Raw genomic sequence first — 19,598 nt, forward strand, 5'->3', positions numbered from 1 at the left:
TAGGATTTAAAATGGTTAAATAAAAATTTAGATTTATTTATTCGAAGAAAGAATAAATTGTTCAAATTTGGAAATATCGGTGACATCTAAATTTTAACTAACGTCTGTTTCCCTGTCTGTTCCTCCTTAATCTCTAAAACGTAGTTAGATAGATGAAAGTAAAAACCAGATATGGAGAGCAGGGAACTTCCATTAAGTGTATACGAACTCCTGAACAGAAAAAGCATGATGTACAAAGCAAAACCCTAATAAAATTGAAAACAATGTAACGAAAAACTGCAAACTGTCATTGTGACAATGTAAACAATAATTAATTGTTAGTTTCATTTTTTACTTATTTATCTTTTTCCAAACGCACGGTTTATATTCAAGTTGCAACGAATAGTATATTCGGCCAAACTATTTGGCTTGATTAACGCATGTACGAAAATTGGCGAGCAAACCGCATTTTAGCAAAGACCCTGCACTCTATTGGCCCACTGTCACTACGCTTCACCTATCGCGTTAATTCTTGACAGTTCAGACAAGAGCGTCATGGCGGTATGTGATAAGTGATGATATCAAATGTGGATAACAATGAAATGACCTACACGTATAAATAACAGAAGAAGAACAGAGAAGGACAGCAAAGTGAAAATGTGAAAATATATATGAAATTGAGTTGATAACATAATCGAAAGAGTCGATTATATTATCAACTCAATAAGCTGCCTCGAATAAGTCGAGGCAGCTTATTGGCGCGAAATTTGCGGCTGTCAATGCCAAACAATTGTTGTCATAAACTTAGGAAAGCTAAATGCTTGTAATGAAAGCTACTAGCGTGCACGGGCGAAAGCCTGGGGCCGTTCGGGCTACCATGCTGTCTGGAATCTTTGAAATCATAACTGTGACTTATACTAACGTCTTATTTGTCTCTTTTCTTCGTTATCACGAGGCTATGAGACACATAATTGTAAAATAAGAAATCTACGACGAGAAAGTGACGAATCGAAAGTATCGTGAGCGCATATTATGATGTATGCATTGGCATACCTGGACTAGAGCGATAGAGGAAAAAGAAAGTGAAGAGCAGAGACAGGCACTTAAAAAGAAGAATAAGCAGGGTCAGACCCTCACATGTGCAACAATTCTCGAACAAATAGGTGTGTACGTGTGCTGAACTTTGTAATTATAAATTGTGAATACATGTGACAAATATTTTCTTATTTATTTTGTGCATGTTATAAGTTATAAATAAATATAAACAAACAACACTAACCCGATAACTTTAAATCTAAATACCAAAATTATTAATTTACTGTGTTTTGTTATTTTTAACTCCTGCTTTTAGTTATTCGGTATTCGGCCGAATAGCGAAAAATAGGCCGAATAGGCCGAATACCGAATAGTAACTGAATACTCGTAACATCACTAGTTTATATATTTACTAGCTGTTACCCACGGTTTTGGCTGCAAGGATTCTGCAAGCAAACCACATTTATATTCAGTATTTCAACAACCATAGTAATCATTATATATATACTAGCTGCAAGGACCCGCTTCGCTGGGATTTTATATGTGGGCAAATAGTGACGATAGTGAAAGTAAATATAATTACATTATAGCCAATCTTACCCGTTTTCACAATATGCAAGAATTAGTTCCCCCGTTTCCAGACTAATTAGAAACCTGGTCCCGATTCTATTTCTGAACATCTCCTGTTCACGCCCAGTCAAACGAACTATTTTCAACTTTTCTGGAACGTTTACAATTGTTCTATAATCGAACAAATATTCGAATTTTATGTTCGAATTTAATTCGAACAAATTCGAATATAACATTCGAAATAGAAAACCACTTTCAGCCTTATATCTCCCGTACCGTTATAGCTATCGAGACACAACCCCATAGTGCACTAATGGAGACTTGGGGCTACTACCACATACAAAAACCATTCACGTGCGATGTGTAGTTTTGTCGGAAAAGTGAAATATAGGGACACACACGTCCATTTATATATATCTATATATATATATAAATGGACGTGTATGTCCCTATATTTCACTTTTCCGCCAAAACTACACATCGCACGTGAATGGTGTTTGTATGTGGTGGTAGCCCCAAGTCTCCATTCGTGCATAGGGGTGATTGCGTCTCGATAGCTATAAAAGTGCGGGAGATATGGGGCTTAAAGTGGTTGAAAGTGGCTTTCTATTTCGAATGTTTTGTTCGAATTTGTTCAAATTTGTTCGAATTTATTCGAACGATGTTGGAATTTGTTTGAATTAAATTCGAACATAAAATTTGAATATTGGTTCGATTATAGAACGATTGTAAACGTTCCAGAAACGTTGAAAATACTTCGTTTGACTAAACGTAAAAATTCTCTAATTAGTCTGGAAACGGGAGACCTAATTTTTGCATTCTGTGAAAACGGGTAAGATTAGCTATAAAGTAATTATCTTAATCTTCACTATCGTTACTTTTTGCCCAGCAAAGCGGGTCCTTGCAGCTAGATTCTAGATTACTTAGAATAACACTTTTTCTATATAAAAAAACTATATTACATACAAATAAAAACCCAGCGAAGCGGGTCCTTGCAGCTAGTTGTTATATAACGCCTACCGCCTGAAATAATGAGAATTGCCGAGAATCAAACGAACTGTTTTCAATTTGATCAATTTTATGGAACGTTTACAATTGTTCTATTATCGAACCAATATGAAATAACAAATTCGAATTTAAAATGGTTTCGAACATTTTTAAAATCGAAATAGATAAAAATACTTATAACAATGTTTGAAATGTTATCAATTTAATAAATCTAAGTACTCAATGAATATTAAAATTAGTTGAAAANACATCACTAGTTTATATATTTACTAGCTGTTACCCACGGTTTTGGCTGCAAGGATTCTGCAAGCAAACCACATTTATATTCAGTATTTCAACAACCATAGTAATCATTATATATATACTAGCTGCAAGGACCCGCTTCGCTGGGATTTTATATGTGGGCAAATAGTGACGATAGTGAAAGTAAATATAATTACATTATAGCCAATCTTACCCGTTTTCACAATATGCAAGAATTAGTTCCCCCGTTTCCAGACTAATTAGAAACCTGGTCCCGATTCTATTTCTGAACATCTCCTGTTCACGCCCAGTCAAACGAACTATTTTCAACTTTTCTGGAACGTTTACAATTGTTCTATAATCGAACAAATATTCGAATTTTATGTTCGAATTTAATTCGAACAAATTCGAATATAACATTCGAAATAGAAAACCACTTTCAGCCTTATATCTCCCGTACCGTTATAGCTATCGAGACACAACCCCATAGTGCACTAATGGAGACTTGGGGCTACTACCACATACAAAAACCATTCACGTGCGATGTGTAGTTTTGTCGGAAAAGTGAAATATAGGGACACACACGTCCATTTATATATATCTATATATATATATAAATGGACGTGTATGTCCCTATATTTCACTTTTCCGCCAAAACTACACATCGCACATGAATGGTGTTTGTATGTGGTAGTAGCCCCCAAGTCTCCATTCGTGCATAGGGGTGATTGCGTCTCGATAGCTATAAAAGTGCGGGAGATATGGGGCTTAAAGTGGTTGAAAGTGGCTTTCTATTTCGAATGTTTTGTTCGAATTTGTTCAAATTTGTTCGAATTTATTCGAACGATGTTGGAATTTGTTTGAATTAAATTCGAACATAAAATTTGAATATTGGTTCGATTATAGAACGATTGTAAACGTTCCAGAAACGTTGAAAATACTTCGTTTGACTAAACGTAAAAATTCTCTAATTAGTCTGGAAACGGGAGACCTAATTTTTGCATTCTGTGAAAACGGGTAAGATTAGCTATAATGTAATTATCTTAATCTTCACTATCGTTACTTTTTGCCCAGCAAAGCGGGTCCTTGCAGCTAGATTCTAGATTACTTAGAATAACACTTTTTCTATATAAAAAAACTATATTACATACAAATAAAAACCCAGCGAAGCGGGTCCTTGCAGCTAGTTGTTATATAACGCCTACCGCCTGAAATAATGAGAATTGCCGAGAATCAAACGAACTGTTTTCAATTTGATCAATTTTATGGAACGTTTACAATTGTTCTATTATCGAACCAATATGAAATAACAAATTCGAATTTAAAATGGTTTCGAACATTTTTAAAATCGAAATAGATAAAAATACTTATAACTATGTTTGAAATGTTATCAATTTAATAAATCTAAGTACTCAATGAATATTAAACGTAGTTGAAAACGAAAAATCGCATTTAAATAGTACAGTAGAAGCCGTTATTCCGGTTAAGATTTAATTTAATGCTTTTTCCCCCGCGGGGAAATTTCGAAAAATTCCTTCTTAGTGTGCATTCCCATGGCATACCCTACTAAAACGCAGATAAAAACAGAAAATCGTTTCTAAAATAGTACAGTAGAAGCCGTTCTTCCGGTTAAACCTTAATCCTTTCCCTCTCTCCCCGCGGGGGAATTTCGAAAATCCCTTTTTAGTGTGCGTTTCCATGACGTATCGTAACTGTCTACCAAATTTCACCTCTTAAGGTTAAGCGGTTTGTTCTGGGCATTGATGAATCTGTGAGTCATTCAGTCAGTCAGTCAGGACAAGCAATATTATATATTTAGATTTAAAGTGTACACCTAATATTCTAGTTTTGTATTATGCAGTAAGAGTTTATCTATCATTTTCATAATTTAATAGTATATTTTTTATTTTAATTTTTTTATTCTTTATACGAACCATATAATGTTGTAAAAATATTTTAATTATATTTCACTTCTTGTAATCTACAAACATTCTCTTTATCTCTATCTATTTATCTTATTCAACAATTAACGTTCATTAAACGTTTTTTTCGTTCTATTATTTTCCTTTTTACTCAGATATCGGAAATATCTAACAATTCAATTGTCACCTGTTTAAATGTAACACATTAAATTTTTATGTTCATGTAATATCATGTTTATTGCAATCACATGTATGTTTAAATTGGTAACCTAAAACATATTTTCAACTAGATCGCTGTACAAGAAAAGGGACTAGCGAGGAGCATTTAATGCAAAATGCATAATTTTCATAATAAACGAAATTTGTATAGTGTTCTTATTTTCAATTCAATTTCGCATACATTTACTAATTTCTGACAAAAACTCAACCTCAGTTGTTAACAAATAAAAGTGAATTTTAAGGTAGGAAACAAAATTTAAAAAAATAATGACATGAGTTCATAACTCGTTTTATACTAAACGTTTTTTTTGGGGGGGGGGTTAACGTTTATAAGAATTCATTATATAATGGAATTTCCAACAACATACTTTTAAACAACGTTTGTTTTATGTGGTCATAATTTGTCATTTTTCAGACATGTCACTGTAGTCAGTAAATAAAATTATTTTTTAATTATTTAAACTATGCTTTAAACAGTTTTGAAAGTAGCTTCAGATACAGATTATATTTAATTTAAAAAAATTGAGCATACATAAGTTTGCATAATAAAAAAAATTTTATCCGTAAATTTATTGTGCATTATATTATGATTTTCAGAATCAGACAATTTGTAATGTAATATAATTAAGATGCTGTATTATAATTTGTAAAATAAATAAAAGAGACATAATAAATTTGCAAGAAAATACATTTTATTTAATTCACATCAAGAGAAAAAAATCAGTTTATTTGTATTCAGATTTGACTTCTGTTTTCGGGAAACCTAAAATAACAGAATGTAAAAGTGTGTAAATTAAATAACTGTATACATATAAAATATTTTTAATTAAATTATGTAAACACGTTTTAAGCTTAATGAAATACTATAGTTTTACATTTATAANCAAATTACAACTCTTGACATGCACTCCTTCAAACTTCTAAGGTGTCCAGCTGTTGACAGCAGTGCAATTTTAGAGAGGAGACATAGCTAATAAAATGAGCAATGTAATTGATGAGACTAAGTTAGAATAAATATATTTAAAAGATAAATTGTGCAAATTTCAATGAGAAAAAAAAATGGTGGTAATTAAGGATAAAGCATAAACATTTTATAAATATACTACTACTCTTATTCATAAACAGATATTGATTGTGAATAAAAAAGAAATCCTTAATTAGAATTATATCTAAACACTGACGACTTGGCAAACCAAAAATAATTCAAATGTAATCACATATCATATTTACAAAACTATGAATTCAAAATAATTAGCAAAAAGTTACTAAAATAACAAAATATCTTAACACTAGAGCCAAGGAAGATCATTAGATAAACGCTATTGCATAAAAAATTTGATTTGTATTTTTATTCAACGATTACTACACAGACATTTGGTCAGCCAAATGCATCCAATCGAAATTTAATCACATTTCTGAACATGAGGATTACATTTCCTGAAAAACTTAGTACCCAAACTAACTACTATGGCGCTTATGAGATAGAAAGTCGTATAATTTGAATTTTTTGCAATTTTTCGTTGTGATGATACATAAATTTGTCGGAAAATTTGTATTCAGAGCAAGTTGCAAATTTGAAGAACCTGAAGGACTCGACAAAAATTAAATACAGCCAGAAAAAAATAGTGTTTATCGCATTCTGGTTGGTACCTTCAAAATGGAATTATATTAAGCAGTATCTCTTACTGTGTCATGTACCCGTGAATAATATGAGTGTTCTGCAAATAAAATCCTTCAAACTTTAAATGTCAAAACTGCAATGAAATCGAAAATTAGTAGTTTTGTTTTACGAAAATGTTTAACACATGTCCTGAGATATCACCATACCAAATTTGATGACATTTTGCTTCTATTTTTCTACATAGAATTAATTCGAAGTAATCTAGTAATTCGAACACTATGTAAATATTTACGCTTATTCCAATTAATAATGCGTAAGAGAAACAGATACAAATTTGTTTCTATTCTTACGCATTATTAATTGGAATAGGCTTAAATATTTACATGGTGCTGGAATTGCCAGATTATTTCAACAATAATGATTTTAATACATCCACACTGTGATAAACATTATCATGTAAAAAACCACACAATGTATATTGTAAATAGTTAAAATTCGATAATTATCAATAATTATTTTGAAAACTGAGGAAGTCTTAATACCTTATGTGTATTTCTTAATTAATTCTTTACACCTAAACTTTCTGCCCATTTTTAAAACTTTTTGAACTGTATTACACTTATACACTTAATTAGACCATAACTCAGTTACAATATTTGAATATTGATATTAATGGTTCACTTTTATCTGCTAGTAAAATTACTTTTTGCACATTGTTCTGTTTTGCTTAAAGCAAATAAAATATGAAATTAGAAATATTAGATAGTTGACAAAAGAAAAATTCATTTTAAAATTTAAATTGAGTAATCATATTTATCAAAATATTAGGGAAACTATATAATAAATTAAGACAGGAGTATTATACTTACAGCCGCTGCCTAAAACAAATTCATTTTAAAATTTAAATTGAGTAATCATATTTATCAAAATATTAGGGAAACTATATAATAAATTAAGACAGGAGTATTATACTTACAGCCGCTGCCTAAAACAAATTCATTTTAAAATTTAAATTGAGTAATCATATTTATCAAAATATTAGGGAAACTATATAATAAATTAAGACAGGAGTATTATACTTACAGCATCTCCCTAAAACAAATTCATTTTAATATTTAAATTGAGAAATTACATTAATTAAAAATATCAATACAAATAATTAATCGATTTACTTGTAAAACTATAAGTATATTAAGAAAACTAGAGAAATCACGAACAAAGTAGTTTTTTGTTGTATCACGAGACTAGTTACAATAAACATAAATCCTTTATTATCACTTTGCTATCACATGTATTAATACAGTAATAAATACATCTGATATTATTCCCAAAGAATAAAATACTATACAACTATCCATTGTCTAGTATCTTGCTATCACGTACTGTAATACAAGGTAGTATGTGCTGTAATTTCAGTGTAGCTAAAACATAGTCGAATCTTTTAGCAAAACTGACTAAAGAAACAAAATATAATTTATTTGCACACATCTGTTACAAATTCAAGTGAAAAAGTATCATAAATTTATAACAAAAAATCATCATCGGGTTACCTCGGGTTATGGGCAAAAAGGGTTTTAAAGTTTAATTTTTAATTACTTCAATTTTAGATTTCTTAAATATTATGATCATGCAAGCGTAAATTTTAAGAAAAACAAAGCAAATATACCAAAAATGAACCTTGAGTCTATTCCCGAATCTATAACTTTGTTGTGATTGCCCCAAATTTCTATGTTTGATCATTGTTTCATTATTTAAAAAAATCGGTATTACGACAAAACGTCATGAAACTGATTTTTTTGTGATTAAAATTAAATATAGAAATATTGGAAAATATGAGAGTTAGACAACACGCTTAACTCTTACATTTTGCAATATTTCATATATGTCTTCTCCGGAGTATATTTTACGATACGAATTAAGGATATAAAACACTAAGTAAAATGTGGTGTACGTACCGTTTATTTATAAAATAAATAACAACATATTCTTAAATTTAATAAAGTCGTAATAAATGGAAAAAGCAGTTATGTCTCTGACTATTAGACGTGAATATTATGGTGATTTTCTTTTTTTGAAAGTGTCTTCCCAGCTATTTTTTACCAACTTTCAATCTTGCATAGAATATAGATTACCCATTTGGTCTATGGCCGCGTTTCCGTTTACAAATAATTTAACAGCTTTTAAAAATTTACAGTACTTATCTGATCATAAAATTTACAATTTATCTTATATTTACAATCCTAACATTGCAAGGATTAAGTTAAGTTTTTCTTCGTCTTTTAAGCGAATTCAATGTTTCGATTGCTTAATTTGTTTTAAATTTGTTAATTGTTTTATTTTTTTCATCAGCAATTCATACATATTCCTTCAAAAACCTACGACACTTATATTGTATGTTTACTCCATTTTCTTTGTTTTAGTAAATTTCAAAAGTTTATTTTTCATCGTATTTTCAAAATATATCGATTACCATACTGGATATTCATAATCAACATAATTTTAATAACTGTGATTTCTTACAAAAAGTAAATATAAAAAAAGTCAAACAAACTCAATAATATGAACTTTATACATATTCGCACAATCTCTCATGCTCATGTATATAAATTTAAAATTACCCATCTCATCTAAATCATCATTTTTTAATTTTTTAGAAAATCGAGCAGGAAGAAAATCTCGAAATTTATTTAATACTCTATTCCTAATAACTACTATACAACAACAACAACTACTACTACTACTACTACTAGAATGATAAAATTTGGTAGGTTGATATATCTTAATGATCTAAGTATGATTATGTAATCGAATGAAACTAAAAGGTCAATGACTGCAAAAGACAATACTTTTTCCGTATAATCGTAGTCATGAAATTTGGTACGTGGATAAAACTGATATAATAAANAAAATATAATTTATTTGCACACATCTCTTACAAATTCAGATGAAAAAGTATCATAAATTTATAACAAAAATTCATCATTGAGTTATCTCGAGTTATGGGCGTAAAGGGTTTTAAAATTTAATTTTCAATCACTTCAATTTTAGATTTCTAATATATTGTGATCATGCAAGCGTAAATTTTAAGAAAAACAAAGCAAATATACAAAAATAAACCTTGAGTCTATTCCCAAATCTATAACTATGTTGTGATTGCCCCAAATTTCTATGTTTGATCCTAATCATTATTAAAAAAAAATCGGTTTCATGACGTGTTGTCATGAACCCGATTTTTTTAAAATAGTGATTAAAATCAAACATAGAAGTATTGCAAAATATGAGAGTTAGGCAACACGCCTAACTCTTATATTTTGCAATATTTCATATACGTCTTCTCAGGAGTATATTTTACGATATGAATTAAGGATATAAAACACTAAGAAAAACGTGGTGAACGTACTGTTTGTTTTTAGAATAAATAATAGCATATTCCCAAATTTAATAAAGACGTAATAAATGGAAAAACCAGTTATATTTCTGACTATTAGACGTGAATAGTATGGCGATTTTCTTTTTTTGAAAGTGTCTTCCCAGCTATTTTTCACTAATTTTCAGTCTTGCGTAGAATATGGATTACCCATTTTGTCTATGGCCGCGTTTTCGTTTACAAATGATTTATCAGCTTTTAAAAATTTACTTATCTGATCATAAAATTTGCAATTTATCTTCAATTTACAATCCTAACATTGCAAAGAATAATTTAGGTTTTTCTGCGTTTTTTTAAGCGAATTCAGTGTTTCGATTGCTTAAGTTGTTTTAAATTTGGTAATTGTTTTATTTATTTTCATCAGCAATTCATACATATTCCTTCAAAAACCTACGACACTCATATCGGATGTCCACTCCATTTTCTTTGTTTTAGTAAATTTCAAAGGTTTATTTTCATCGTATTTTTAAATTATATCGATTGCCATACTGGATATTCATAATCAATATAATTTTAATAACTGTAATCTACTACAAAATAGCAAATATAAATAGTCAAACAAACTCAATAATATAGGCTTTATACATACAGTAGGGCGTCGTTTATCCGAAAGTCGGTTATCCGAAAGAATTCCAGTCCACAAATTTAAATTTTCTCTAGGTCTGTGGCGCTGCAATCTTTGGATATATCTTGGGCTATGCCAATATTTTTTTTGTTCATGTGTGTTTTATCTGACAGCACTGGTACTTTTGTGTGGTGTTTCTTTGAGGACTGTGTGTCGTGCTGAATCGAACGTTTTTGATAATAGATTAACTTCTAAAGTATAATTTTATATTGTTTTTATATTTTTTAGCATATTTATTTTGTTTGTAAAAAATAAAGAAATAATTTTGAACGATACAATAGCGACGATTATTATTTTAAAAGTTTACGTTAGGATTAACATCGACGAAAATTCAACGCATAGCGACACGCAACGGAGAAAATTTTTAACATGAAATAGGTTAAGATATTTTTTCGCAAATAATCGGTTATCCGAAAAATAAGTTATCCGAGCAATTCCAGTCCCTATAAACGACGCTCTACTGTATTTCCACAATTTCTCATTCCCCTGTATACAAATTTAAAATTACTCGTCTCATCTAAATCTTCATTCCTTAATTTTTTATTGAAGGAAAGAAAAACTTGAAATTCATTCAATTTTTTATCCCTAAGAACTACTATACTACTACTACTACTACTACTAGAATGATAAAATTTGGTAAGTTGATATAACTTAATGATCTAAGTATGATTACGTAATCGGATGGACCTAAAAGGTCAATGACTGCCAAAAACAATACTTTTTCCCTAATAATCGTAGAGTCATAAAATTTGGTATGTGGATAAAACTGATATAGTAAAATAAATAAAAAAATTATATTTCATATATTACAAATACAAATATCATAAGTAATTTCATTTCAAGAAAGAGCTTACCTTCCTCTGGATACCCACTGTTGGTTTTAATTGATAATATATCACTAGCTTTAAACGGACTGATATTACTTTCACCACTTGTTTCTATGTTTGTTTCATTTAAAAATACTAACAAATCTAATTCATCTTTTTTGTTTGAATAAAATACTTCTTTAATGCGACCATTTGTTGGTAGCAGACATTGTTTTAATTTTTTAAATGGATAATAAGTCTCCTCCATCTGTGTTATAATTTCAAATTTAATAATACATGTAAAATAATTCTGCACATTTTTCACAAATAATTCATCCTGATTTCTAAAGAGTGCATTACTTGGTTCTGCTGATATTTCAGTCCTGCTATCAACAGAATATTTGTTAGTAACTTCAAATTTACATGTATGTTGTGAAACGTTTATTATTGTCTTATTTTTGTATCAAACACATCATCATTGTTTATGGTTAAAGCATTATTTTCAAAATATCTTATCTTTTATTCACAACATTTTTGTCTTCCGTTGGATCATCGACATTTCTAATTCTTTTGTTTTTTGCATTGAAAGCACCAATATATATTTTCAGACATCTACTATCTAATGTCAGAAGTTTTTTACTCGTTTCTGTTGTCAAATTAATAAAGTTTAAATTTAATTCATGAATATTTTTTTCTAAATTAGTTTTATCTGTTATGTGAACTTCTAATATTTTTAATTTATTAGCATTTTCTTTAGCGAAAGCTTGAAAATCATTATTTAATTCATTGATTATTTTTAATTTATTATCAATATNTCAAATTAATAAAGTTTAAATTTAATTCATGAATATTTTTTTCTAAATTAGTTTTATCTGTTATGTGAACTTCTAATATTTTTAATTTATTAGCATTTTCTTTAGCGAAAGCTTGAAAATCATTATTTAATTCATTGATTATTTTTAATTTATTATCAATGTATTCCTTGGTTGCAGCATCGTTTTCATCTATTGGATGTTTACAATATTTTAAGATCTTATTTTGCATATCATAATTTCCATCATACGTTAATTTGAAACTATTACCCGAAGGACCAAGAAGACCTTCTTTTACTTCGTCGTAATAATGACCAAAAAGAAATTAAGCCATTTAATTACTTTAAAGTTTTAATGGTTTTAAAAGTCCTCTTGTAGATATTCATAACACCTTTCCTTTTTTAACTAAAACGAAATGAAATCTGTATGGTTTAGCAGGTGTTTCTCTTAATTGCCAAAAGAATTCAACTTTCAAATTATCAACATTATTATAACAGGGATGTTTAAAAACATCGAAATAAATTATAAAATACAGTCTCCCATAGTTTGTATAACTTACTAAACTATCAGACCTGTACTGTCAGTATTTAATTTTCTCACTAAGAAATCAGAATAATATCTCGAATAATCTAATTCTCTGGGTTTAAAGCTAAAATTATAATCTTCTGTGGGATATTTATCATTATTAATTCTTAACTAACATCTCATCATATCTAAGTTATCGAATATTATATTATTTTTATTCTGATCGTTTTTTTTCCTTGATATAGTGGGATTACAAAAATATTTCTGATTTTATCTGTGGTTGTACTTACAATTATTGTTCTGCTAGAATTATTTTGAACGTTACTTTTAATTAATCTAACAGAACATTAGTTAATTAAATTGCCTGAATATCCTTTCTTCTTACTAAAATATAAATTTTCGTCTATAATAACGTATCTTTTATTACCGGGACTTATTATACTGGCACTACAGAAAAATATTTTTTATTTTACTTAATATACCTGGACACAAATATAGTTGTGCGTTTTTTACACTCAATATTTTTTTGACCCTTCTCAGCAGGTACTTTTGTATATTCTATAACAATAAAATTAAGTATTTAAAATTACAATTAAAATTCCCGACAAAAGGTTTAATAAAATTCTCAATAAAATCTTACAATTTTAAGGTTTTTATTTATTTTTACCACAGCTGGACATTCAAATTTGACCGACAATAGCAGTAGTACTATAATCTTAAACCTGTATTAAATAGATTATTTTAACATTATTTCAGTTTNACACATACATAGTTTTGCGTTTCGGACATTCTTGTCCCTCCTCAGCAGGTACTTTTGTATATTCTATAACAATAAAATTAAGTATTTAAAATTACAATTAAAATTCCTGACAAAAGGTTTAATAAAATTCTCAATAAAATCTTACAATTTTAAGGTTTTTATTTATTTTTACCACAGCTGGACATTCAAATTTGACCGACAATAGCAGTAGTACTATAATCTTAAACCTGTATTAAATATATTATTTTAACATTATTTCAGTTTTTTAATTTACTTACTATTGTTACAACTTACATTCGTTCTAGATCCGTTTGCCTTAAACCTCGTTTCCACTTTTTCTGATTGTTCTTTTTATCAGTTAGACACTCCCCTTTTTCTATGAGTCTTAGCCATGATTAGTGCGTTTCCTACCGGTATTACTATTTATTTTATTATTTTGTCTTATTATATTAATATGTTTATAAAGTTGTCTTTTATTATTATTCATTTCTTTTTTCTTTATTTTAACTGAATTCAATACTATTTCACAATTTGTGATATTACAATGCTCCGCTACTACTGAATTTGCATAATTTCTCTTGATTGCTCAGATGCATTCATTTATTCTTATTTTTAATTTTTTTTTGTTTCTCCTATATATGTTTTTTCTGGTTACCTAAACATCCTTTCAAACTTTTAATCGTTTGTTTGTCAGGATGTGGAAAAACAAATCTTTTATTAAATTTAATTTATGATCAATTGAATTTTGATGCTTTATATGTATGTGCTAAAGATATTAATGAACCAATATATGAAAAACTTCAAGAAAACTATACTCAATCTGATGAGTTGGGAGAAGATAAATTGAGTGTAAAAAATAAAAAGTTATTACAGTTATTTAAAAAATTTAAAAAGGAATAGTTTTTTGTTCGAGTATAGAAGATATGATTGACATCAATAGTTTAGACCATCGATAAAAAATCTGATTATTTTTGATGATTGTATTACTGAAAAAGATCAATCTAAAATAGTAGATTTCTTTATCAGAGGAAAGAAAAAAAATGCTTCAATTATTTACGTATCTCAATCCTATTACTGAACACCAATTAACATAAGAAAAAACTATAATTATATTATTCCCTTCAAGATTCAAGATAGAGAAATTACGCAGATAATTAGAGAAATAGATGGATCATTTTGTAAAAATTTATATAGTAAAGCTTTTCAAAAAGCATACGATTTCTTTATGCTAGATCTTAAAAATCTAAAGATAAAGTATCGACGTAATTTTATTCCTTTATAAATGGAAGAATACTTAGAAAAAAAGAAATGTTTAGAGAAAGTGATATAATGATTATCATGTACAGATAACCCCCGTATAACACGGTAGTTACGTTCCAAAAAATTGCCGTGCTATGCGAATCGGTGTTATACGAAACAAAGAACTAATACGAAAAGGAGGGTTTGGTTCCAAAAATTAAAAATCATGCTAGTATATTTTCATAATTAAGATAAATATCTTCATTAAAATTTTTTTAAGTGATACATATTAATATAAATTAAACAATGTTTTCTTCGTCATCACTAAAAACACTATTAATTAACCGAGAGCGTTTTCTTTTTGGCAAGTTATCCTTATCCTCTGAGCATTTTTCTGCATTATCTTCAGATCCATGCTTTACCTTTTGCAAAATGTATGTAATTTTAGATTGCTTGCTTCTAGTTAAAAGGTCTTTATAAATTTCCTTATATGGTGCTAAGCACTTATGAAGAATAAAGCAAGTATGGAATAAGGGAAAAACATTCGGCAACATCAGAAGCAGAAGCGTCGCGATCTGGCAACATTGAAACAAGTTTCGAGAAGGACCACGTGTATCGACAGAAGGCGAGAAGAGAAAATTTACATACTTAAGTACTAATAGTTCACGAAAATAATAATTTTCGTGAACTATTATTACTTAGGTATGTAAAAATTTATTACATTTCCTGTTGTACGAGGGTTTTACCCAATTCTCGACCCGTGTCAGAGTGAATCCATGCTATAAAAGTACTGTGTTATACGGGAAATGGTACCAATTCTCGAACCGTGTTAGAGTGAATCCGTGCTATAGAAGTGCCGTGTTATACGGGGGTTACCTGTAATTAGTGTATCATTAACAGTTGGAAAATTTATATTTAGTGTTTCAGGTCTATCTGCGTTTGTTATAGTTCCGTAAGCAGTATTAAGCTTGGGATCCAGAATAATTGAAGTTATAGATAAATCGTTAAAACTGTCAGAAAGAAAGTCGAAATACAACCAAGCATTTAAATTTTATAAACAGCTATTTAATCTACTTAAAGCTGGGAGGATATTAGAATCTGACGTGTATTTGAGTGACAAACAGTTTATTGTAAATTTAAATATTTTCCATTAGAGAAATATACAAAAAAAAGCACAACTGAATGAATATAAATTTTTGAATAAATAAATAAATAAAAAAGATTTTCAAACATTTTCAAAATACTAATACCAGTTATATATGTGGTGGGAATTATACAAAGATAGAGATCATAATCATTTTACAGGTGAATACAGAGGATCAGCTCATAATCAGTGCAATTTCAAATTTAAAAACCTAACTTTATACCAATATTCCTTCATAATCTAACTGGATATGACTCCCATTTATTTATCAAGGAACTTGGGTATGGTACAAAGACAATTAGTTTGATACCGAAAAATGAAGAGAGATATATATCATCTAGTAAGAAAATTGGAAAAATGAAGAGAGATATATATCATTTAGTAAGAAATTAAAAATTGGGTTTATAGATTAATTTATCAATACTACTCGCCATAAATTTAAACTCTCCAGTAATTTGTAAAAAAAAAACAGTTTAGAGAAACATTTAAGTATTTTTAATCACCTATTAGATTTATCTTTAAGAAAAGGTGTTTATCCTTATGACTATATGGATTCGTGGAACAAATGTGAAATGGATAAACTTTTTCCGAAACAAGAGTTTTATAGTATATTAAATGAATGTGGTATAACGGATAAAGATTTTAAACATGCACAAAATGTATGGGATGCATTTACGATTAGGAATATGGGACAATATTCAGATCTATAAGTGAAAAGAGATGTTTTGATACTAGCAGACATCTTTGAGAATGTTACAGATGTATGCATGAAAACTTATAAATTAGTCCCAGCATGGTATTTCACAGTACTTGAATTATCATGGGATGCAATGTTAAAGATGACTGGTGTACATTTACAGTTAATAAGTGATTATGATATGATTTTGATGATAGAAAAAGGAATAAGAGGTGGATCTCCCGATGTTTTAAGAAATATGAAAAGGCAAATAACAAGTATATGAAAGATTATGATTAAAACATGGAATCTAATTATTTGATGTATCTAGACGCTAATAACTTATATTGATGGGCCATGAGTCAATATTTACCATACGGTGGATTTGAATGATGTAATAATTTTCTGCAAAAGAAATATTCTTTTGAAAAAGAATGGAATGGAAAAACTTATATTTCACCAGAATAGAGTGAACAATTTCTGATGAATATTTCTGATGACAATAGAGAAGGATATACATTAGAAGTTGATTTGGAATATTCGAAAGAATTACATGATTATCATTCTGATCTATTTTTAGCTCCAGAGAACAGAATACCATCGATCGCAGATGGATAGAAACAATTAAAATTATTAACAACACTTTATGATAAAAAGAAGCATGTGCTTTATTATAGAAGTCTTAAACAATATTTAAAAATGGGGATGAAACTCGAAAACTTACATAGAGTATTAGAATTCAAGCAATCAGATTGTTTAAAGAAATACATAGATATGAATACAAAAATGTGAAAAAAAAGCAACTATTGATTTCGAAAAAGGACTTTTTTGAACTAATGAACAACTCTCCGTATGAATATGTAAATTTTCGACAAAAAATTCGTATCTTCTATTATCAGGACTTATTATACTGGTTTACAGATAATATTACAAAAATTAACAGAAAACAATTTATATTTTATTTCGTATACCTGATTAACTCAATATAAACTGGATACTATCGGGTATACGAAATAAAATATTAATTGTTTTCTGTTAATCTTTGTAATATTATCTGTAAATCAGTATAATAAGTCCTGATAATAGAAGATACGAATTTATAGTCGACAATTTACATATTAATCAGAAAAAAGGACATTGAGGCAATTTAATTAAACTTTCTGTATGGTAAGAAAATGGAAAATATAGGAAATCGTGTTGACATAAGATTATGTTGTGACGCTAAAAAAGTAGAAAAATTAATAGCAATGCTGAACTTTAAACATCGAACCATATTTACTGAAAACCTATGTGCTATTCACATGAATAAGATAAAAATATATTTTAACCCTAAATTTTGATCAGTTTTTCTCTCCATTAATTAGGTTAATAAACTCATCTTTGTGGGAATGTGCATATTAGATGTTTCAAAGCATTTGATGTATGATTTTCATTATAATGTGATGAAACCTAAATACAGAGATAACATATGTGAGGACCAGAAATTTTGTGTTTTAAACTAAATTTTTTTTTAATAAACTTTATAAAACGGAACGAGAAAACAGATAATTAAACGAGAAAAAGGAAAACTAAAATCAATAAAAACCTTGATTCCCACGAGTTAGGTTCCGTGTTGAGATGAGTACATTTCTGTGTCACGATTGTGTCACCCGTCCCCTCATTGGACCAAGAAGATCGTCATCGCTGACGAAATCGGAGAAAANAATTTAACTACGAAGAAGAGAATTCAAGTTCATGCTAATCGTCTCAAACATGTTATTGCTCGACAAGAATTCGAACAAAAAGAACTCAGAGATCAACCTGCCACTTCCAGTCAACGAGACTTCCCTTTCAAAGGAACTACCTTCCAATATAGACCCCTGGGATGAATTTATTTTCCAGAATTGTCACGACAACAAACTGAGTCCATATCTGACTCTGAATCCGAATCTGAGTCTGAAGGAGAAAAGGAAACTGATATAGAACCCACCATCGAAGAGGAACAACCAACTTCTTCACATTACTATGCTCTAAGAAGCCAAGGACCCATGGAAGATCGACCTTGGATCCTTCCACCTCCAAGACGAAGTCGAATCCCAAAACGGAAGGCCAGCCCACCAAAGGAAGGCCGAAATAGTATACAACCACTAAAACTAACAAAAAAAGGGAACATAGATAGAAGAGAAACAAAATAGTAACCTTTAATTTTAATCCCCCGAAGGAATTAGGGATCAACGAAGGAAATTATCAATAAATAATGTTTTAATCCATTTAACCTGTTCGTGTAATTTTCTTACGAACGCGAAACACCTTAACGCTAACTTATGAGAGAGAGAGAGCAAAAATATCAACAATTGTCAATTTCCGTGACGTATCAATAACTTCCGAGAATAACATTGTAACGCGACCGCGATAAAAAGAGAGAGAGAGAGAGCCGGAACAAACTTGTAAAAACACTTCCTCAATGAGATAAAATCCAGCTTGCTCAAGGAAACCAAGCTCGATTTTAGAAAGCCCAGGGTGATGTGAGGACCAGAAATTTAGTGTTTTAAACTATAATTTTTTTAAAATAAACTTTATAAAGACGGAACGAGAAAACAGAAAATTAAAAGAGAAAAAGGAAAAATAAAATCAATAAAAACCTTGATTCCCACGAGTTAGGTTCCGTGTTGAGATGAGTACATTTCTGTGTCACGATTGTGTCACCCGTCCCCTCATTGGACCAAGAAGATCGTCATCGCTGACGAAATCGGAGAAAAGTTCGAAAATGAGGACTTGATATAAAAGGGCCAGGCATGATGAGTAAGGGGGTGGAAGTTATTATTGGTATCTGTGTGTGCGCTCCGATCGTCTACCTCCCGCCGAGAATCCGAACCTCCTCCTCTTGGACAAGACTAGAAGACCTGAACTTAACTGAAATCTTTCTACTCACCTGGAAAGAACTGTTCACCTAAAAAGAACTGTTGGACCTTTTGTGCTGATTTTGCCTACAACCTAAGGTATTTATC

At 29.4% G+C, this 19,598-nt stretch overlaps 1 protein-coding gene across 1 annotated transcript in view; it reads left to right on the forward strand.

Moving 5' to 3' along the window:
* LOC111613897 (splicing factor 3B subunit 4-like) overlaps positions 1-18,479 on the forward strand; it is a 22,964-nt gene extending 4,485 nt beyond the window's left edge. The window contains exon 4 of the mRNA XM_023355251.1: positions 18,282-18,479. Within this exon, the coding sequence (XP_023211019.1) occupies positions 18,282-18,479 (198 nt within the window). The remainder of the gene's footprint in view (positions 1-18,281) is intronic.
* The last annotated feature ends 1,119 nt before the right edge of the window (positions 18,480-19,598 follow it).

The sequence above is a fragment of the Centruroides sculpturatus genome, unplaced genomic scaffold (genome assembly GCF_000671375.1).
Source record: "Centruroides sculpturatus isolate CEXI.00-Female unplaced genomic scaffold, Cexi_2.0 scaffold1729, whole genome shotgun sequence".
Classification (NCBI taxonomy): domain Eukaryota; kingdom Metazoa; phylum Arthropoda; class Arachnida; order Scorpiones; family Buthidae; genus Centruroides; species Centruroides sculpturatus.